Source organism: Ictalurus punctatus, chromosome 2 (assembly GCF_001660625.3).
Source record: "Ictalurus punctatus breed USDA103 chromosome 2, Coco_2.0, whole genome shotgun sequence".
In the NCBI taxonomy this organism is placed as follows: Eukaryota; Metazoa; Chordata; class Actinopteri; order Siluriformes; family Ictaluridae; genus Ictalurus; species Ictalurus punctatus.
The window spans coordinates 28,120,246-28,142,986 of record NC_030417.2 but is presented as its reverse complement, the minus strand read 5'-3'; the positions used below and the strand labels follow the sequence as shown (position 1 = coordinate 28,142,986).

The 22,741-nt window shown below is 41.4% G+C and overlaps 1 protein-coding gene and 1 long non-coding RNA gene across 8 annotated transcripts in view; one reads left to right on the top strand and one right to left on the bottom strand.

Moving 5' to 3' along the window:
• Window positions 1-22,741, bottom strand: part of baiap2a (BAR/IMD domain containing adaptor protein 2a) — an 86,580-nt gene extending 63,839 nt beyond the window's left edge. For all 7 annotated transcript variants that reach the window (XM_053674954.1, XM_053674950.1, XM_053674941.1 and 4 more), the window contains exon 1: window positions 22,464-22,741. In XM_053674954.1, the coding sequence (XP_053530929.1) occupies window positions 22,464-22,535 (72 nt within the window). In that variant the 5' untranslated portion in view covers window positions 22,536-22,741. The remainder of the gene's footprint in view (window positions 1-22,463) is intronic.
• Window positions 8,976-17,506, top strand: LOC124626160 (uncharacterized). Its single transcript, XR_008393318.1, has 2 exons — window positions 8,976-11,115; window positions 16,947-17,506. It is a non-coding gene; the product is annotated as an uncharacterized LOC124626160 (long non-coding RNA).

The following is a 22,741-nucleotide window of genomic DNA, read 5'->3' as shown; positions in this document are numbered from 1 at the left end:
AAAGAGATGCAGAAAACACAGAAATTTCATGCAAAAGCATAAAAAAAACAAATGTAAACAGCTATCCATAGATCAAATAAGTAGGTAAAGTACATGTAGAGGCAAAGTGATCCAATTCATATTTAGTTTTATATTATATATATATATATATATATATATATATATATATATATATATATATATATATATATATATATATATATATATATATAGTTTTACATATTGTTTTCCAGTTGAATTATATTCAAGGAAATCCACTGTTACAAATGCAATAAATTATTTATTTATTTATTTTGATAAAGTTCGATAAACGCGTGATGATTCCAAAGTCAATGAGTAATCGTGTTTAATCATTTTGATCTCAATATTGACCAAAAAAATCATAATTATAATCGATCAGCCCTACTTATGGGATCCATCCGTTCCCTAGGGCAGAGTCTCAGCGTAAGCGGTAGGTCCTCCGGGTTTTGCTCACCTACTGTTTCATGAACACTGCTGCTTTTTGCCTAGCGTATAGTAGATTAGTAGGGATATTCGGACGCAGCCTTAGGCTGTGACCTGACCAGAAACAAGAACTCTAAACTCATGCATCGAGAACCTCTTTTCCACTGCAGGGCTGAATGTGTACAGCTGCTCCATTCGGTTTCTTTCTCCAGTTCTCTGCTTTGTTTTCCCATGTTGTGTGCTGCTCGATCTACCCTACGAACTACAGTGACACAAAGTGACACATGGCAGCCACGGCATCTCATGTTCAAAATAAATCTGCGGTTAAAATATGTGACCAATCCTGTTGGTGCAAAAAAACAAAACAAAAACAAAACTGTATTGACAATATCACAGAAACCTTAACCTTGTATTGAGAATATATCCAGAGTCCATAAGATGTCCAGCCATCTTACGATATTGTTCAATGAAATATTTATTTAAAAAAACAAAACAAAACAAAAAAAAACCCTGTTGAATTGCATATTAAAGAAAACTAGCTCACTCATTTGTGCCAACTTTTACACATTTTATGTGGGAGCTCCTCAGTTTCACAGCGGAGTAACCCAGTACAAGTTACCGCTCAAAAATACAGGAAAGGAGCAGTCTATTTCTCTCCAACAACATGGGAGACGAGCCAGTCGACATATTAATCTGGAACGAGCTGCACACGTGTTATGAACTCTTGAATATTAACCGACACCTTCTGGAAGGGTTGCCCCTCCCCTGTCTCACGTGATCTCAAGTCACATGGGCTCCCTCACGTTCGGAAAAGGTGTATGGAGAATGTTTGGAGTGCATTACTGTGAACTGAAAAATAAACCATTATATATATATATATATATATATATATATATATATATATATATATATATATATATATATATATATATATATATATATACACACACACACACACACACACATATACACATATATATATATATGTATATATATATATATATATATATATATATATATATATATATATATATATATATATATATATATATATATATATATATATATATATATATATATATATACATACATATACATATACATATACATATATATACACATATATATATATATATATATATATATATACACATACATATATATATATATATATACACATACATACATACACACACACTCCACTACATCTGGTTCCAATACGAGGAGTGCAGTAATATGTTTAATTTATATAGCGCCGCTCTCAGTCCCAAGGTCGCTTTACACAGTATATACACCCATATACAAGTAATGCTTTAGTACTCGGATAAATCCTAAAGAGAAATAAAGGCTTGCGAGTGCTCGTCTCCACAGGAGGACGTTCTCTATAAATTTTCCACCCTCTCTTTCCAGCCATAATAGCATTTCTTATTCATTGAGCTTTTGATGAAAATGCTTTAGATAACTTGCTTGGGTTTTTTTTTTTTTTGTGTGTGTGTGTGTGTGTGCGTGTGTTAGGATTTCATCCCAGTCACGCTGTTAAAATGTTTCCTCCAGGAGTGTTCCCATTTCTCTCTCCATCTGGCTCAGTTTGTCTCACCATCCCATCAAGAGAGACAAGATAGTTGTGATACACCACCGTGGCCACCTGCGATGTAGATTCCCCCAGTTTAATGAGTGATTTGGCAACGCCGGTGAGTTAATAGAATGTAGCAGGGCTGCATAAACGAGCCCAGAGCACATGCTGTGTGCAATTAGGATGAAGGTACACAGAGTAATGCAACTAGGTATCACCAGGCCTTCTGTTCAGCCCCATGACTTAATCATATCAAGATATAATAAACACACACACACGCATGCACACACACCTCTTTCAACGAGGTTGCCAGATGGCCAGAATCAAATACATTTCCCAAAGATCCCTTTTTCTATGTTTGCTCGCTTCAGCAAGCAGGAATGTAGATTATCCAGATGCAAGAATGTGCAGATGCACAGATACAGGGCAGCCCTTTAATGCCTGCAATCTATTCAGTTTATGTTCCCTTCAAAACATCAGAATGGGATCTCGTGGCATGGTTGCTGGTGCCAGATGGGCTGGTTTGAGGATTTCAAGGAACTAATTTCCTGAGATTTTCACACAGTTACACCAAATGGTGCGAAAAACAATACCAAATAAAACTCCGGTGTGTGGAAGTTCTGTGGGTGGAAACACCTTGTTGATATGAGAGGTTTCAACTGACAAAGAAGTCAAATAACAGCAACTCAAATAACCGCTCTTGACAAGCGTAGTGAGCAGAAAAGGATTTCATCACGCACGCACTGACCTGTACCGGCATGACGTTTTGCACAGAGCGGCTGCTACATGTTTGGATGACTGGAGGATTGCATGAGTGAGCAGGTGTACAGGTGTGCCAATCAAAGTGGTCAGGGCGTGTACATCTCTCTCTGTCTGAATAGAGCTTCAAAAAGGGAAACGTTTTCTGCTGCATTCACCCTACAGCACACTCAAGCTTTCACCCTTTCCTGTTAGTTAGGCTTCAGCTCCTGGGAAGGGCACTTGTACATCTTGCTCATGATGTAGTACTGCATGGTATGCATGGCATAAGCACCGCTTCCAGCTTTTCGGAAACAACTGCCAAGCCGAACTTACTGCCAAGGACTGGGTTCAAAATCACTCAGCAGGTAGCGAGCGCAGGTATGCATTCGGGAGCATGCGAGAGCGCAGTGCTTAGAGAAAACAGTTTTCACACGGTGTCAATGATAAGCAACCTGCAGTTACAAGTGTTAGCATGACACATTAACAGCATGATGTTAGACGGAATGCATCGACTCTTATTACTTTGCATTAACTGGCATGATTATGGCGTAACTAGCTCGATTTTATGCAAATGACTAATGGTTCCTAGAGAGGCTGCGAAACGTGTTTGGTTTAACAGTCATGTTGATGCTCACATGTAATACGGTTAAAAGCATCGCCTTGTGCAGGAGATATTAGAGATGAGCATTTTAGCCACTTTTGCTCTCTGAATAGCCAACAAATATTATACCAATGAGAAAATGATAGTCTGATTAAAAACCAGGGTTTAGCAACCGAGGGTTCCCCAAATGCTAGGGGTTCATGGAGGTATTGCACTGGCTTTAACATTAAAATTGCAATAATCAAAACCAAACAAACGAACAAAAATAGTAAAAGAGGTTAACGCACTTCACAACCTGAAAGGTAACATGCTTCGCCATTTATTACAAACGTTTCAGATAGCCTACTTATAGTCTCAAGAAGTAAGGCCTATTTAAAGCAAATAATTTGGGCTGAAAGGGTTGAACTGGCAAAAAGTTTGGGAAGCCCAGATTTAATGAATGAAACTGTTTCAAACTGATCTGGGTAGGAAGACTGTCAGAAAGTTTCATATATCAAGATTTCTATATATTCTTTTCATTTCTATATATAAACAACAAATTGACCAACAAGAAATCCCAAAAAACAAAACAAAACAAAAAAACCCCAAAACAGCAGCAGCAACAAAAACCCCACAACAACAAAACAAAAACACAACCACAACAACATATTTATAGAGGCAGTGGTTGCTCAGTAGTTAAAGGCTCTGGGTTACTGATCAGACGGTCAGGAGTTCAAGCCCCAGCCAAGCTGCCACTGTTGGCCCCTTGGGCAAGGCCCTTCACCCTCAATTGCTCAGTTCTATAAATGAGATAAGTGTAAGTCACTCTGGATAAGAGCGTCTGCCAAATACTGTAAATAAAAAAATTAAATAAAATAAAAAAAAGTTTAATATTTGTTATATTCATTCATTCATTCATTCATTCAGGTCGGAGATGCAGTGGATCCAGAGAGTATCCTGTGAACACTGGGCACGAAGCATGAACACACACTACTATGTGATGCCGGTCCATCACAGGGCACCATGGGTGCACTCGTTCATACCCAGAGGCAATTTAATATAGCCAGTCCACCTACTGGAAAGTTTTTTGGGAAGGTGAGAAGATACGAGAAAACCCCACGGCAGCCCACAGGAGGATATGTGAAACTTCACACAGACAGTAACCAGTGATCAGGATTGCACTGAGGCCCCTGGAGTGCCATACTGCTTGTCTGTAATATAGATCAAACTGGCAGAACACAACAAAAAGGCCAACTAGCTTTTTGCAACACTCTACTGGTCATCCTGTTAAGGCTTAAGAATATAAATATAAAAGAATATAAAAAGAATATAAACATGGTCAGTTGTTCAGGCATGAGGGAAGTTTGGTGGCTATTAGTAACCAGTCCCAGTGTGTAAAAACAAAACAAAACAAAACAAAAACACCACCACAGAAGTACAGAAGTAGCTGGTATGGCACTTCCACAAAGGCTTTAGTGTTTAGTGTTTAGCTTGACATGAGACAACATTACCTGTGTCCCTATACACCATGATATCCACTTTAAAACCATCAATTTATTCTGTGTTGCAACAGAAAATCTTTTGCCCTACAGTCAGGAGACGGCAAGTTTCAAACCTGATGATTTCAGTTACCCGTGGCTGGGAGGTGAGGGAGCAAAATTGAGCATGCTCTCCACTCTCTTGCCTGTCAATAATAGCACCAGTAGCCAATCGCAGAAATCCTGTATGCAGAAAGGGGCGGATAATGCTTTCCTCATGCTGTGACGCATATGAGCAGCAGTTTGAAAAAATGTGGATGGGGGGGCTTGGAGGATGCACCCTACCAAGTGGCAGCCGTCATATGATTTAACTAAACAAAACACTCCGAGGAAGCTGGATATTCAGACATTTTAGAATCCATTCCCTGCTCCATACAGGATTTCGCAGAGCTGTTTTGTTGTAATTGTTGCGGCCAAAAATGCTTGACTGACTCGCGATGCAATTTGATTGTTTTTTTTTTTTTTTTTTTTTTGGGGGGGGGGGGGGGGGCTTCTTTAATTGGCGAAACTGCAATCGCACAAAATTGTTTTGCACGGTCTTTCCTAGTGATGTTTGTTGGTAAATGAGTATTTTTAGCTCTACTCGTGTCCGACGCACATGGCTTTGGTTGAATGGGTGGTGTGCTAACGTCACATGACGCGTCTTGGCCCAAATCTGGGAGAATTTAGAAAAAGTGCAAGCTCCTTGGAATGCTGGAGTGTTTGCTCTGATTTTGTGTAAATGTTTGAAAATGTTGGACGTGCCGATTTCTAAGAAGAATATCCCGTTCCTACACATCACGTTTGAGATTTTAAACACATAATAGAAGTGCTAATGGATGCTCCACTTTACTGCGAGATTGAGTGGGAAATGATACAGTACTGTACTTCTGGATTTGCTTTTTTACTTGCCCACAGAAGCAGTTATTAGTCAGAGCTCATCAGCACTGTAACCTCTGACCCCTCTACACAACACTCCACACCAGCATCGGTGTCCATGGAAACACCAGTGGGTTTAGTTCTTCGCCTCATCCCTTTTGATTGATTCTTTGAGTATTTAATTAAGAACAGATTGTGAACACCTTCGTGACTAAAGGTGTGGTGAAGGCATTTCTCCTGAAATCACGACTGGAAATTGAAAGTGCGTGTACGTTAAACGGTGCACCTCGGACCCTCATGCGGTGGAGCGCTCGAACGACGTCGTAGTGAAATCGATACGGCGCACAGGTCTGGACAGATACAGATCTGAACGTCAGCACGTTTTGGAAACTCAGCAGTCTTTTAGGCAATCCAAAATCCGTACAGATAAACTTTTGGACCTGCATATGACTCAGAGGCTTGGTGTGGAACAGATCTCTATTGTACAGAACATCATGTGCTTTCTCTCTCTCTCTCTCTCTCTCTCTCTCGCACACACAAACACACACACGACTGCTCCAAAAAGGGAGTCGTCCACAGCCTTCATCACATTTTCATCCTTTAAAATGTGTGCATGAGGCATTAATGAGACCTTGCTTTAAGTGGGAAAGTCAGAGGTGCTACAACAGATAACAAAAATAACGGAACTCTAAATTCGGTCATGGATGGACTTTAAAATGTAGACATACAGAGAATGTGCTGGAATTACGTAAATGATCTGCACTTATATAGAGCCTTTTTAAACCTTAGCGGTTCTACAAAGTGCTTTACACTGTTTCCCATAGCAGAGCTGCAATGCAAGGCGCTAGCTTGCCATCGGGAGCAACTTGGGGTTCAGTGCCTTGCCACTTCGGTATGTGGAGTCATGTGGGCCTGCGATCAAACCGCCAACCCTATGATTAGTGGACAACCCGCTCTACCACCTGAGCGACGGCCGCCCAGGTATTCAGGGTTGGACACCAAGCCTGCGACTGAATTCTCAAATCTGACTGGTCAGAAGGTGTTGATTAATTTTCTATTACAGCAGCTCTGACAGTAATTCGGGCTATACTTTAATTCACGGGTTTATATTAAATACTAGTTCTAATATGTTTAGCTTTTCTATAGTAACGGCTATGTCACAGGGACTTGTCTGGAAAACGCTCACATAATTTAAGCCTAACAATAAACACACTTTAAGTGAGGAAAATATGCTGTTATTATGAATGTTCATTTAGGATTTATGAAAGGAGCCTCCACATCAGCATTAAAGCTGCTCCTTTAGGTTTGTTGCCACAGGGAAAGTCTTCAAGGCGTGTCGGCTCCTATACTGAGCCGTGAGCTGCAAAGTGCCAAAAAAAAAACAAAACAACAACCCCAAAAAACAAAACGAACCAGGTTTTGCAGAAATGTGATGCCCTCTTGAGATTTGGACTGACGAACAAAAAAGAGAAAACAAATGGTTGACGAGACATGTATTTACATGTTTTTAGCCATACACAACCTTTTTTTTTTTTTGAACTGTTTAATTACAGGCGCAGCTAAAAAAATTTGAATATGGTGGGAAAATTATTTTTCTCTCTAATTTAATTCAAAAAGTGGTACTTTCACATATTCTTGATTCATTGGACAAAGTGAAATATTTCCACACCTTTTTTTTTGTTTTAATCCTGATCATTACCGCTTACAGCTCACGGAAACCAAAAGATCCAGCAGCACAAAATATTACAATGAAGACTTCATAATACAGAAATGTCGACCTTCTGAAAAGTATGTTATTGTATTTCTATATTTATGGTATTGCTTCGATAGCGACCTTCAGCTCGTGTGTATTGTTGGGTGTGGTGTCTCTCAGATTCTCTATGGGGTTCAGGTCAGGCGAGTTGGTTGGCCAATCAAGCACAGTAAGACCATGGTCAGTAAACCAGTTACTAGTAGTTTTGGCGCTGTGGGAAGGTTCAGTTACTTTCATTGCAATTATGTATGTATACGACAATGCAGTCGAAATGGGTCTATTGGGCTCCATCTTCTGATCTACGCAACCCTTATTTTAAAAACACACAACATACATGATCTCTATTGTATACACCGTGACCTCCACTAATATTGGCACCCATGGTAAATATGAGCAAAGGTGGCGGTGAAAATTTGTCTTTATTGTTTAACCTTTTGATCTTTTGTTTAAAAAAAAAAAATTCACAAAAATACTCTGCTCTCATGGATATCAAATAATTTCAAAAACAACACAGGTTCATCCAAAATAAAATGTCTGTTAAATGTAGGTGTGCAACGATTATTGGCACCCTTATGAATTCCCATTGAGATTTACATTTTGAGTATACAAGGGTGATTAGGAACAGGAAATTGTTCAACCATGACTTCCTGTTTCACAGGGGTAGAAATATGAGGTAACACATATGCCAAATTCCCTTAGTCATTCACAACAATGGGTAAGACCAAGGAATATAGCTGTGATGGGCAGCAAAAGGTTGTTGAGCTTCACAGAATGGGAAGCGGCTATAAGAAAATAGCGCAAGCATCGAAAATTCCCATTTCCACCACCAGGACAATAATTAAGAAGTTCCAGTCAACTGGAAATGTTATGAATAAACCTGGAAGAGGACGTGTGTCTATATTGTCTCAACGCATTGTGAAGAGGATGGTTCGAGTGGAAAAAAAAAAATCTCCAAGGATCACAGCTGGAGAATTGCAGAAGTCAGTTGCGTCTTGGGGTCAGAAAGTCTCCAAAACTACAATCTGAAGTCACCTACATCACCCCGAGTTGTTTGGAAGGATTTCTGACAAAGGACCTGGACATCTTGCTAGGATGCATGGCATCATGGACTGTCAAATATCAACAGATATTAAATGAAAACCTGTGGGGTGAACTGAACAGGAGAGTCCACCAACGTGGACCTCGAAATCTGAAGGAACCGTCTCAGATCCCTTGCCATGTATTCTCCGACCTCATCAGGTATTATTGGAGAAGACTCAGAGCTGTCATCTTGGTAAAGGGAGGTAGCACAAACTATTGACTAAAAGGGTGACAATAATTGTTGCACATCTATATTTAACAAAGCTTTTATATTATATATATAAACTTGATTTATGCAATTGTTTGATATCCATGACAGCAGAGCATTTTGTTAAACAAAAGATCAAAAAGTTCAGTAATAAAGACAATTTTTCACAGCCTTCTTTGCTCATATTTACCAAGGGTGCCAATATTAGTGGAGGGCACTGTAACACTAAAAAGGAGGGGGGGAAATGTAAATCTTAGAGTTTAGAAATTTTTTTCATTTCACCGGTCATGTGTCAAGACTAACGCCCCCCCCCCCCAAACCTTTTATTTCACTTTGCTAACCTGAACACATTTCAGTGTAATTTTTAAAAGATGAAAGCAGAGAGAATAGGTCGGCCTCGCAGCCTGCCCCTCTGTTCCAGCTCCTCTTCTCTGGTTAATTACAGGCCCACTGCCCCACGTAGCAATTACAGGCCATTTCCACAAGGATGGAGAAACGCTCTCCCACCCTCGCTCGCTCACCCTCTCTCAGTTTCGCTCCCACACTCGCTTTTCCTCGCAAAGGCCACCGCCGACATCCCACTCTGTCCTGGCATTCACACACTCGACTACAGAACAGACGCAATGATACGGGCTTGAAAATAAAAAAAATAAATAAATAAAAGCCTATTAGAAATGTCAGTGAAATACTCGTCCTGTAAAATAACGTCAGATTTGAATTTCAGAACACTATTTGGTTTCTTTAATTAATTCATTCGTTGATTAATAATTAATTGACTGATGAGCGCAGCTAATTGTGTTATTGGTGATTATTGAATCTGACGCATTACATTTAAAGCTCCATGTTTACTTTTCTACTGCCTGTGCTGGCGTGCTTACTTATTCACGCTTGAAGGATTGACACGTTAATTGCGCTTAGAAAAAGGTTTATGAAATCTGAGATAGAGAGAAAGAGACAGAGGAAAACAAGAAAAGAACGAAAGTGCAAGAAAAATTCTTCGGAAATGAGATTTGCGCAACAATCCCGATGATCGTTTTCTTTAATAGCACGCAGAACTATGATGTAAACTTGAGCTTCACGGAGGCTGATTTCCTTATTGCTTCACCAGATTACTTTATAAGCTGGCCGTGCTTGATTCTGAAGGTTTTTTTGTTTTAGTGTTTTTAAGAGAGAGAGAGAGAGAGAGAGAGAGAGAGAGAGAGAGCGCACACAAGAGCAAGAGAGCGCGCGCGCGCGAGAGAGAGAGCGCGAGAGCACGAGAGAAAGTGAGGAAGAGAGCGAGAGACAGAGAGCACGAGAGAAAGTGAGGAAAAGAGAGTGAGTGAGAGAGAGAGAAAAGAGAGAAAAGAGAGCCCCGACAATAAGACGCAGCAGTGGCTCTACGCCATCCACCCCCAGACTCTGAGAACGTGGGTGTATGGATTCGAGCGGTGCCTCCGCTTATAAAACCCACTTCATGAGACCCGCTTCTGCATCAAACCGTCAGGAAGCTGGTAATGAACACGGACTTAAAACAAAACAAAACCCATAAACGATTTATATTATACCTTCACTGGCTGAAGGCAGTATTGAACAGTTAAATGAACATGACGGTAATTCAGGAACAGACAAACTGCAGCTGTATGACGGGTAATGCCTCCAAGTCAATGCTGTCAAGACAGGGTAATTACAGTGGACATAAAAGACCTTTCGCTCCCCCCGAAAAAAAAACAAGCCTTCTGAAACAAAGCAGACTTTACGGTTTTGCCTCGAAGGCTTTTTAAGACTACTCTCGCTGTTTATTCCGAATTCCTTTATAAAAGCCCTCCTCCACATCGCCCATCTCTTCCCACCCCCGGCTCCCTTTCTCTTTTCCTCCCGCTCTCATATGACACGAGAGTGACAGAAACACATAATAGCATGTTGTTGCTAAGAAACCACCTGTCTAGATTTCGCCACATCCACACTGCGATGCAGGTTTGTTGTATTTTTTTTTCCCCAATCCCCCTGCGGTGATGATAACTAATAAAAACGCGTCTGCGAACGGCCGAAATCTAATAATCAGCCAGATTATGAAGACGCAGTAAACAGAAGCGCACTATGGAGAGAAGTTTGATACAGGAAGACAGCCCGAGTGATTGAGGCCGACATCATCACGGGTTTGGTATGTGTGAAACCAGAGCCACACCTGGTATTTTCCACCTGAGGATACACAGCAGCGCCATACCCAAAACAGGCAAACCTGTCCGCGGTTGACTCTTTGGGAGAGGTGCCGGGACACGCCCCCTTTTTTTCCTCCCGAGTGTTGTTTTTCAGCCGAGGACCTGACAAGTCACACCCTGCCCAGCGCACAGCAACCAGGTAGTGTTTATCCACACACACCGTTCACAATGCCTACGTGTACTCCGAGCTTCCAACCAGCAGCAGGATCTGGTGCGCGCGAGCTGATTCTCGTCCCCTCCCCTTCGCAAATACGTGCAGTGTTATTAAACAGAGCTTTTAACACAGAGTGGAAAAAATGCTACATGCAGTTAGTGTTCTGAATGCAGTCCAAGTGTTAATTTTTTTCCCCACTCAAATACCTCCCAAATATGAATAATAATTTCGTGAACCATAATAGAAGGTTGGGCAGTCATCTGAAAAGGGCACGACGGTGTAAATGGCACTGTTGTTCCTCTGACAGTGCCGGATAAATCAGAAATTAGTTAGCTAGCCTACTGGACAAATGCTGCAAGCCAGTTCACCTAATTATATTATGCTCTAAAAGTACGCACTCTTTTTGTGAAGAAAAAGGTACAAACTTTTGAGTGTGTAGCAAAAAGAGTATGGGAGTACTGGGATAAACTAACGAGAACACTGTTGCCTAGTTACGCAAGACTGTCACCGTAAACTAACCCCTCGTTGCATTTCAGTTTTTCTTCATTTGTTACTCGTTATATCATTTAATAAGGAGCTGTGGGCAATATTAGCTGAAGTGTCCATGGATCTAACAGAACTAGTATGCCATATGGGTACCTTTGAGATACTCAATCCAACATACTACGATTTGGGACGAACAGTAGGCGAATTAGGACGCAGCAAAAGGCTCCCATGTGCTTCGCGCTTTCCTGCACTGTAAAACATGATAGCCGCATTTGAACTTATTTCTTCTTTTTAACTCCAATTGTTTAGAACTCAAGTTTATAAGTTTTAGAAAAATTAAAGGGGTCACATGATGCTTTTTAAACGTTTTAAAAAGCATATTATTTTGTTTATTGGGCGTAATAGTATAGGTTAACATGCTTTGATGCTTTAAAAAAAAAAATAAATAAATAAATAAAAAAAAACACATTATTTTTCACAAACTGTACTATACTATTCCCAGCTTGCCTGAAACTCCGATTGAGTTCCGGTTTCTCCAAAGCCCCGCCTTCCGAAAAGCCCAGAGTGCTCTGATTGGCCAGCTGACCTACTGCGTTGCCATTGGCTGAAAACCTCAAGCGTGTGTCGGAAATCTAACGCCCCTTAGCACAATGGCAAGCTTTAGCTTCCAAGGCTTCTAAAGCAAATCTAAGCAACACAGTTAATAATGTGGTCGGTTTTACCGGTTCGGTTCGAGCCCGAGTCAGATTCAGAAAATGCGGATGATCGAGCAGATCAATCGGAACCGACTTTGCAAGCGCGAATTGCAAGCGAAACAGCGCAGAATGTTTCACGGTCGTAAGTTTTTATTATGTAACTCTCTTACCTTTCAGATACGACGTGATAACGGTTTAATTTGGCTGATGAAATCAACAGAGAAAAAGACGCAACATACAGACAGGTAACCTTTACACCAAGTGTTCCTCAGTGGTGGAATGAACTTCCAACCTCAATCCAGACCACAGAATCTGTCACTATCTTCAAAAAACAGCTAAAGACCCACCTCTTCCGTGAACTCCTAACCAACCCCTAAAACGTCAACCCCACATTATCTTTAAAAAAAAAAAAAAAAATCTTTTAAATAAATAAATAAATAAATAAACAAACAAACTTACTCTGGCTCTTACACTTCTGCTTCTCTAGAACGCAATTAGAGATCTTGTATGGTATCACTACTTGTATCGTTCTCCGCTTGATATTTCGCTTTGCTTGTATTTCCTCATTTGTAAGTCGCTTTGGATAAAAGCGTCTGCTAAATGAATACATGTAAATGTAGGTAACTGTGTCACGGGAATGTGCGTTGCTCTGCACGTTTACAGGCAAAAATTCCCAGAGCTGAATATCAAAACTACTTCAACACAAGAACTTTAGCTAGCGCGTTAGCAAAGGTCTACAGCTAAGCCCTGGGCCACAACACAAAACTCTACAGTTGAACAGTCAACAGCAGATACTTCAGAAAATAAATCAGACATGCAGTGCTTACAGGTTCTGATTCAGAAGAGCAAGATTTGTGCGAGACTATGAGCTTTGTAACTTTGCAGATCTTATACATGCACAAACAGATACATTACACACACACAAAGGAAAAACATTAAAAAGCATCAAATGACCCCTTTTAAACTTAAAGTAATTCATTGTCTTGACTTGTAAAAGTGTAAACAGCTTAAAAGTTTTAACTCAAAAGTATGATGAACTAATGATATGCATTAATACAGACTGTGGAAAAGAGTCCCTGCCAGTGGCGACTTTACGTAGCCATAGTCTTCGTCTCCGGTGATGAAGCGTCATGTCTGCACCCTTAAAATAAGGCTGCAACATTTCGCCCATGAGCTGTAGTGCTCTATTTTTGCAAAATGTCATAGGAGTCCATCATTCTCGTTTGATGAAATGTAAAAATAGAGCGTCTGCGTGTTGTTTTAGAGCGCGAGTGATAAAATAGCAGTTTTTACGCTGCATTGTGTTGTACTGCATTTTCGTCACTCCGCGCTCCTGATTCTGGAGCGCTCGTCTAGCATACGTTCAAACGAATTAATACGCCTAGTGAAAAGAATTCCTACTGACAGCCAGACCATGTCCACGGAGCACGTCTGTAGTGTAGCAGACAGCAGGATTCGGAAAATTATAGCACAGGAGTAATCGAGCAATTGAGAATATCAACCTGTTGGAGCGTGTTGGGTATAAACAAAAATGTAGCATCCAGTTTTTCCTCCTCCCGAAAGGGGAAATGGAGTAGAAAAAAAAAAAAAAATGCTGGTGACTGTTATATCAGCAGCCTACTAAACCTGCTTGTGCAATGAAAAACCGATAGCCTGGCTATGTAACCCAGTGGTTCTCAACCAGGGAGAGATCGGAAGGGCTGCGAATTATTTTCAAGAAAAAAAAAAAAAAAAAAAAAAAAAAAAAAAAAAAAAAAAAACACAGACAGGGCATCATTTGGGTACTCGGTGTATTTTATTGCTTTTCAAATAGAATGTGCATAAATGAAAAACCCCGCATTCTCTCTTCCTCTCTTCCTTTTCTTTTTGCTGGGGAGAGGCAGAGCTTAGCCTGCCTTTTATCTAGCCGTCAGTGCAGACCAGTGTTGCCATCTTAGCCACTTTTTGTTACAAAAAATACAAAATTTCACCGGCGCCTAACGACAAATCTAGCGAATTTTTGGACAAACTTTAGCAACTTTCCAAATGTCGCCGGAACTGTCCTGCAAACGTGAGATCTTGCTTTCCTCACACCTCTCTCTGCGCGTGCTTATAGAATTTTATAAAAGTCATAAAAGTTATTTTTTAAAAATCATAAAAGTTATGAAAAGTACAAAAACACAAAAGCGAAAAAAAAATAAAATCTATCTATCAAAAACAGATTATAGATTACGTTACATACAGATAGATTTTATATAGAATAGATAATCATTATACCAGGTCTCCTCCAATATAGGGCGGGGGGAGGGATTGCCACATGATTGGGGAAGCTTGGAGGGCCTTTACTTACAAAACATTGAGAACCTCTCATGTAACCCGTTTGTCCCGGTTTTCCAGGTTAGAGCTTTGCCCCAGAGCAGTTGTTTCATCGAACACATTGGGTCGCGACCCAAAAGTGGATCGCGGATCATTGTCTGCTGGGTTCGCTGATCTTTTCTGTCTTGTGTACCAAATGACCGATTAGAACTGTACATTTGCAATGTTTAATTCAACAGTGACCTCTTTCTCGAATCTTGTAAATATCTCCAGGGTTATGCAAACTGCCGCGAGATAAATCCCGACGCCATTTATTAGCTGTGCGACCTCAATCAAGGTCTCTTTAGGTAGCATTGTTACGCATGTGCTAGCTCCATGTACCGTGCTAGTCTGAACACAGGAAAAATGCATCCATTTAAAAAAAAAAAGAAAAGAAAAGAAAAAAAGGCATGTAATCGATTCAGTAAAAAAGTAGAAACTCCTTCTACTTCAAAGGCAGCAACATGCATTTTCACGTACGACCCAGACTACATCGAGTATGGCTTTACTGTTACAGTGGACGAAAAACCAGTGTGTCGGGAGTAGTGAGGTTTTGGCCAACGAGTCAATGAAGCCATCCAAACTTGAACATCACCTTCAGAGTAAGCATCATGTGTGGGTAAAAACCAGTGGATGTTTTATTTTAGTTTATTTTATGAAAGTGGGCCATGATGACCCAAAAAAGTGGGCGAAAGCCTGAGAAACCCTGATCTAACAAATGGCGATGCCTTCTTAAAACTCAATACGTGAAACGCAATATGTGAAATCTGTACCATGATGCAAAGGAGTGGATGAAAGACGTTCGTTTCTGAGCCGCTGAACCTACAGCAACACGAGTCTGAATAACTGTTTGACACCGAAAGCGAGTGGAGGCAGCGAGACTTTACCTCTATGTGAAGCAGAAGTGAAGTAATATGGTAACCAGCAATGGGATGGAAGAAGGTGCAGCTCGCCTCCAGTACGTTTTAGGCGCATGCATTTCACTAGCAAACTGCAGATGCACTGCAGAAATGCGTTTTACACACAATTTCCCCCATTTGTAGTCACAGGGCTGGCTTTGTACATGCTCTGTAGGTAACTTATGTAGATTTCACACTAGCCTGGTGCTACCAGTGAAACCATGGCAACCGGCAGCAAGCTAAAGATAGGAGCATCCGCTAGCAACTAGAGCTTTGAGAGACACGAGATGACAAAATGTGCATGTGTGTCTAGAATAAAACTCTCAGCGATGTATATAATAAGCCTGAGCAGTGCGCAATCCTGCATATAATGCTGGAATATTTTACGGTCACCTCGGTCAACTTGTTTTACCTAGCATCACTTTCTTTATTGAAGTTGCTTGTCGTGACAGTTCTGCTAAAACGACACCATCGATAAATTCCGATTCGATAAATGGGTAAATTAGAAATTCGGTAAACAGACACGCTGTTAGCCTGGCGAGTCAGCATTCCCGGGCCTGAATTTGCATATGGACTATGACTGGCTCTTTTATTTTATGATGCAATGACACGGTCATTGTCACTTGCTCAATCAATTTTTTTAAAATAAAAATGTTCAGCTCCCTGGTGTGGCTCAAACTAAGCTAAACTTTATTTAAAAAAATAAATAAATAAACAACTTTTTTTTTTTTTTTTTAAATGCCATTAGCACATGTCTAGCTAAGAACTGAAACCTCGAGGTAGATATACAACATAATTCTCCTCAAGCAGCCAGGACATGCAAGGCTGCTGATGTCCTCCTCTCACCTGTGTTCATGATCAGCTTCATGTTGGAATGCGACTGAATGCAGTCAGAGCGCAGAAACTACAATATTGTGACAGCAGACCTTGACCATGACTCACAGAGAGGAGGGGGCGGGGCCTCTTATCACACTGCTGATTGTTTCCCAGGCGAGACAGCTTTAACCGCTGGTAGGGTGTGCCTTGTTTGCATGCATACGTTTGTGTGCATAACGGAGTCTTGGGCGAATTCACACCCACACCCTGTGTTTAAACATGAACACACCTTAGCGGCCAGAGTGCTGCGCTCGTCATTCTCTGCTCCCCTGTGATTATTCAGCAGCTCCTTCAACGTTCTACCATCTCCGATGACCGCCTTCACATTTTACCCTCCCCACAACACTCCTCCGCAACCTGATTTGCCCAACAGAACAGAAAATGGCAGGAAGGTGTATTTTATAAGTCAGGTAGAAGATCTGGGACATTCCAATGTGGGGAAATCCCATATTTTGTCTTTCTTTTTTTTGTTTGTTTTTCTGTTTCCAAGTGATCCATACTAATTTTGGTTTAACCCTTTTATCAGGGCATTCCGAGGACCAAACAGGGAGAGAGGGGTGGATCAGTAGCCCAGGACAACCAGATATCACGTCGGGGTTATGGATAATTTCCTGGTGGAGAACCCAAAAACCATCAACAACAACAAACTCCTTCTTATTGACTTATATGTTCAGTAGGGTCCAAAGGTCAGAGATCACACTGAAAATCCAGGTTGAGGGTTTTTTTTTGTTTGTTTGTTTTGTTTTTTTAGAATTTAAAATTGGAAATAAAAACAAAAAGGTGTTAGAGTATTTAAATATTTAAAAACAAAGAATGTAAAAGTAAACGCTCGATCTTAAATGTGTCATATTCTGGACGATTTCTAGGTTCTTATTTAAATGTAAGCAAATTTGTCCTATTGATCATGTTAACTGTTTGTACAAAAAGCTCATATTTCCTCATGTCTAATCTCTTCTACTGGAGCACGTGTTCAGACGACACTCCGATGGATTTAATCTCAAACGGATCGGAAGCTTTTGTACACACTTGTGGAGTCCATGTCAGCTTGATCACACACACACACACACACACACACACACACACACACACACACACTCTGTCATTAAAGCAAAGCAGGGACATACCGAATACTCTGAAATTCATATAAATATGTCAGAAGATTCACATTTTCACTCAAGCTGTTGTCATTAATAGAATTTGTCATGAAATATATTGTATCAAATTAGAAAAGAATGCGAAACAGAAGCATTTTTCACTAGTGCTCGCAAGACTTTTGGACCCCGCTGTGTGTTTAACCCTCGAGGCTGTAACAAGAACGCGCTTCAAATCCCACCCGGAGGCACAAGATGGCCGACCACAGAACGAGAATTTTTACTAAGGCAAATTAATCTGCGTACACGAATGACAGACGACCTTTTCCGAATCAGGATCGTGTAGGTATATGGAAAGCCAGCAAAGATAAGTGAAGTGCATATATAACGCTCTCGGTTTCCCGTACCGTTAAAAAGGTGGAAAGAAAAAAGCATTAGCCAGACTTGAACATCATTTACGTGTGATGCGAAGCTAGACAACCGCATTTCATCATAAACTTGTACGTTTCCCTTAGTCTGTATTGATTATGATGATTAGCCATTCGTCTTAGCGACTTCGTAAGCTAGCTCCCTCCACGCTTCACGCTTCCTGACAGCTTCCTGCAGTCACGTGACGTTCACGCCCGTGTCTGGTTTGATGGCGTCGAGTCAGCGGGTCCGCCGTCTGCCTTTTCTCCTTGTCCTGCTGAGAATTCCGAGCATCATATCCTTCTCTAACGATCTTGAACGCCCGAAGTATGTCGGCCTGAGGCGAGTGATTTTGGCTTGTAGGGACATTTCAGGTTTCACCAGATGCAGGCCTGCCTTGTTGGTTGCTTTCGCAGTCCAGGGCGTACAGAGCATCGCTCTCCGATACGACAGTTCAAAAGAGTCGATTTTTCTTTGGTCCAACTATCACACCCATACGTTGCGATGGACAACACGATGGTTTCAACCGGTCTGCGTTTGGTGTCTGTATTAACACCCCTAATTAGCAAGATAGCTCACAACACGTGACTACTTTACATTAGCTATGACTTTTTAGCCCAGTCAGCTTTCAGACCACCAAAACATGGCACTGAGTAACATATCGGAGCATTTACTTGCCTCGTGGCCTAGCTAAAGAAATTTATATATGGGTGGAGATCTGTTTGGTAAGCCGTTTAACGTCTCTTCACAAACCCTGATGCCAAACACAAGGTAAATTAGGCCGTCTCCATTGCTGCACCTGTTGTTGATATTCCGTTAGCTCCAGTGTTGTGTGGAAAACTGTCACATCATAACCTCCTGAGAATTCGTCCTACTTTTACGAGCGGTTCTGGATTCAGACTAGCGCTGTGAAAGACGGTCCGTACAGGATTCTGCACAGATTTTTGTGATCACTGTGGCCAAAAATGCTTTATTTCGCTGCGTCTTTTTTTCAGGATTTCAGATGCAACATTTTTTTGTGCAAAACCACTTGAACTGACGATATCGCAACTGCACAGGTTTGTTTTGCACGGCCTTTCTCGGCGATGTTTGCTGGTGAATGAGATCTTTTAGCTGTACTCATGTTTGACGCGCTTGAATCGAGAGGGCTTTGGTTGAATGTGTGTCACGATGACGTCACGTGAGGTCTTGGACCAAATCTGTGGTAATTCAGGAAAAAATTGCAAGCGCCTCCAAATATTGTGGAGTTTGTGTGATTTTGTGTTAGGGAAATCCTGGAGGGACTGAAAAGCACCATAATACAGTGCGGTTCACTGAAAAAGTCACGACTGACTAGACCCGCGAGGTACACCATTAAAGTCCCCGTGGAGTGCCTTATAACGTGCAGCGTTATTTGATGTGGTGACGTAATTTCCACTGAAACAGGAAGTCAGGGCAGGACATATAGAGTGGCTCCTTAATCTTTTTAAATATGTCTGACAATTGACGGTACCTTGCAAAACGAACATCCCAAAATTGGTGAAGGAATCATGGGACAAATTCCCGTCACAAAGCCGTGAGCCGACACAAATACCTCCTTCTCCAGAGTGAATGAAGTCGAGCCATTTCCTTCTTAACCTTCTGGAATAAACCGCACATGTTCGAAGAGCCAAAGACACATTAACGACCCGTGCTTGCTGATACGAGTTCTCTCGCTCAACAACGCCAACTTCGGCAAGGTCATTTGTGTAACGTTGGGGGCGGGACACTTCAGAATCTAGTGAGCATTTGATTGGACAGAAAATCTGATGAGACGCTGAAGTGCAGAATGATGTCATCAAAACTGTTGATTCATATCGGTGGTAGAGAGAGAGACTAAAATTTGAAGGGTTATATGTTCTAAATGCGAATTTTGTCATCGTTTCGAAGCACACTAGCTTATAGATGAACTTAAAGGGATAGTTCATCCATAAATCAAAACTCTGTCATCAATTACTCACCTGCATGTCGTTCCAAACCTGTAAGACTTTCTTTCATCTCCGGAACACAAATGAAGATGTTTTTAATGAAACCTGGGAGATTTCTGTCCCTCCATTTACAGTCCAAGTAACCAAACCTTCCAAGCTCCAAAAAGGTATCGTAAAAGCAATCCGTGTGAACGCAGTGCTTCACTCACAATTTTATGATGAGATATGAATGCTTTGTATGCACAAAATAACTCAAATTACATCTTAATTCACAAAATATCTTCACTTCTGCATCGAGCTCTAACGCCCATTCACGAAAGAACCACGACACATGCGTGCTGTGTTGACGCGAGAGCGGACAAAAAAAAAAAAAAAAAAAAAAAAAAAAAAAAAAAAGTCGAGTCCTCCTCTATGTCGAAATCTGCAGACATCTTCGTTACAAAGATTGTTCTACGTGACTCAGTTTGTGTACAGCGTTCCTTCTTCCTCTGCTGTAAACAGCGCATCACTTCCAGGTCCCGTTGTATCGCCAGAGCGGGAGTTCTACATTCGTATCGCTTCATAAAACTGGGATTAAACCACTCGAGACACATGGATTACTTTTCCCCATGCCTTTATGAACTTTTTGGAGCTTGGAAGTTTTGGTTACTTGGACAGCAATCTTCCAGGTTTCATTAAAAATGTCTTCAATTGTGTGTTCCGGAGATGAATGAAAGTCTTACAGGTTTGGAACGACATGCAGGTGAGTAACTGATGACAGAGTTTTCATTTTTGGGTGAACTATCCCTTTAAGGTTATCTCTATCTATAAGCAAGTGTGCTTCAAAACAGTGACAAAATTCGCATTTAGAACATAAACCTTCAAATTTTACAGTCTCTCTCTCTCTCTCTCTCACCGTTATGGATCAACAATTTCGATGACATCATTCTGCACGGTAACTGATGACAATTTTCTTTTTTGGGTGAACTATCCCTTTAAGGCTAACACATAGCTACAAAAAGCCACAAAACTTCCATTTTGATTTCACTGGAACTCCTCAGAAGTAGGCACTTGCCTCACTTGGAAAAAGAAAGAAGAAAAGAAAAAAGAAAAACACCACCTGCCAAATGAATACATGGAAATGTGTAACACGCCACAGTCTCCCTTCCTCATATCAGACAATTCCTCAATCTGACGAAGGCTATTATGGCGTGACTCGCAAAGACTGATAAAGACTGATAAAAACCCAGTCTGAATCGAGCCCAGACTGGTGTAAACACGGTGAGGAAATGGCGAGACGGTGTTTTGCGTCCACTCCAAATGCAAAAGGCAACACCCTGATACAGGACACATGCGCCTGGTCTTGAGCTCTCAGAATAGTTCCATTGTCCTCGTTTGAGGTGTTGGACTTCAGGTGCCCTATTTAACAGGCTTATGTATCACAGGACTGAGGCTTAATCCAGAGAAAGGACCAAGTTTGGGGTTTTGTGTGTGTATGTATGTGTATGTGTACGAATACAAGATGGACCAGGAAGACACAGGGTGTGTGTGTGTGTGTGTGTGTGTGTGTGTGTGTGTGTGTGTGTGTGTGTAGGAATACAGGATGGATCAGGAAGACACAGGGTGTGTGTGTGTAGGAATACAGGATGGATAAGGAAGACACAGGGTGTGTGTGTGTGTGTGTGTGTGTGTGTGTGTAGGAATAGAGGATGGATCAGGAAGACACAGGGTGTGTGTGTGTGTGTGTGTGTGTGTGTGTGTGTAGGAATAGAGGATGGATCAGGAAGACACAGGGTGTGTGTGTGTGTAGGAATAGAGGATGAATCAGGAAGACACAGGGTGTGTGTGTGTGTAGGAATAGAGGATGAATCAGGAAGACACAGGGTGTGTGTGTGTGTAGGAATACAGGATGGATCAGGAAGACACAGGGTGTGTGTGTGTGGGGGGGGGAATACAGGATGGATCAGGAAGACACAGGGTGTGTGTGTGTGTGTGTGTGTGTGTGTGTGTGGGAATACAGGATGGATCAGGAAGACACAGGGTGTGTGTGTGTGTGTGTGTGTGTGTAGGAATACAGGATGGATCAGGAAGACACAGTGTGTGTGGATGGAGTTGATGTGAAATTGCCTATAGGCAGAGTTGACTAAGAAACCTGTTGCAACAGAGCAAGTCGTCTGAACGCACCTGTGAAGGAAGGGCAACTATGAAGCCAAGCCAAACCCTGAGCTTCACATGAGAGAGAGAGAGAGAGAGAGAGAGAGAGAGAGAGAGAGAGAGAGAGAGATGGCAGAAGGTAAAATAAAACACACAAAACACACACATTTAAGCAATGTTCTACTTCATAAACCCAGGTTACTGTTTTTAATCCCTCTCACATCTGAGTGAAAAACAAACAATGCACGCTAACAAGTTTCTCTAGTGATTCCCCTTCACTCCCCTCCTCACACCCAACAAGAACATTGTCGCTTTAAACCCATGCGAGGACACGTTCTACAGTCAAACTACTTCAGCAGTGTTACTCCTGAACATTTACTAAGGTGAGGAAAAACCCTCCATCAGTCACTAAACCCCGCTTTGTGAAGCGAAGCGTGCGCGAGAGCTCGTCATCAGCTACTTTACCTTGTAGACATTCTCCGTAACGCGGTGGACCTCGTCGGTACGAGACATGGTGATATCTTCAGTCCAAACCATACACACTCTCTTCTAAAGAAAAACGGTTATCCGAAACACGTCTTGGGGTGGGTTTTATAATATCTATCTATAAATCTATGTTCGCCTCCTAGACGCAAGGACAAATCGAATCAAGCTCAGAACCGACTCGAGAAATTCGCCTGTTCGGCTCTGCTGGAGCTGCAGCGGAGAAACGCCGACGGTGCTGCGGTAATTGAAACAGACAA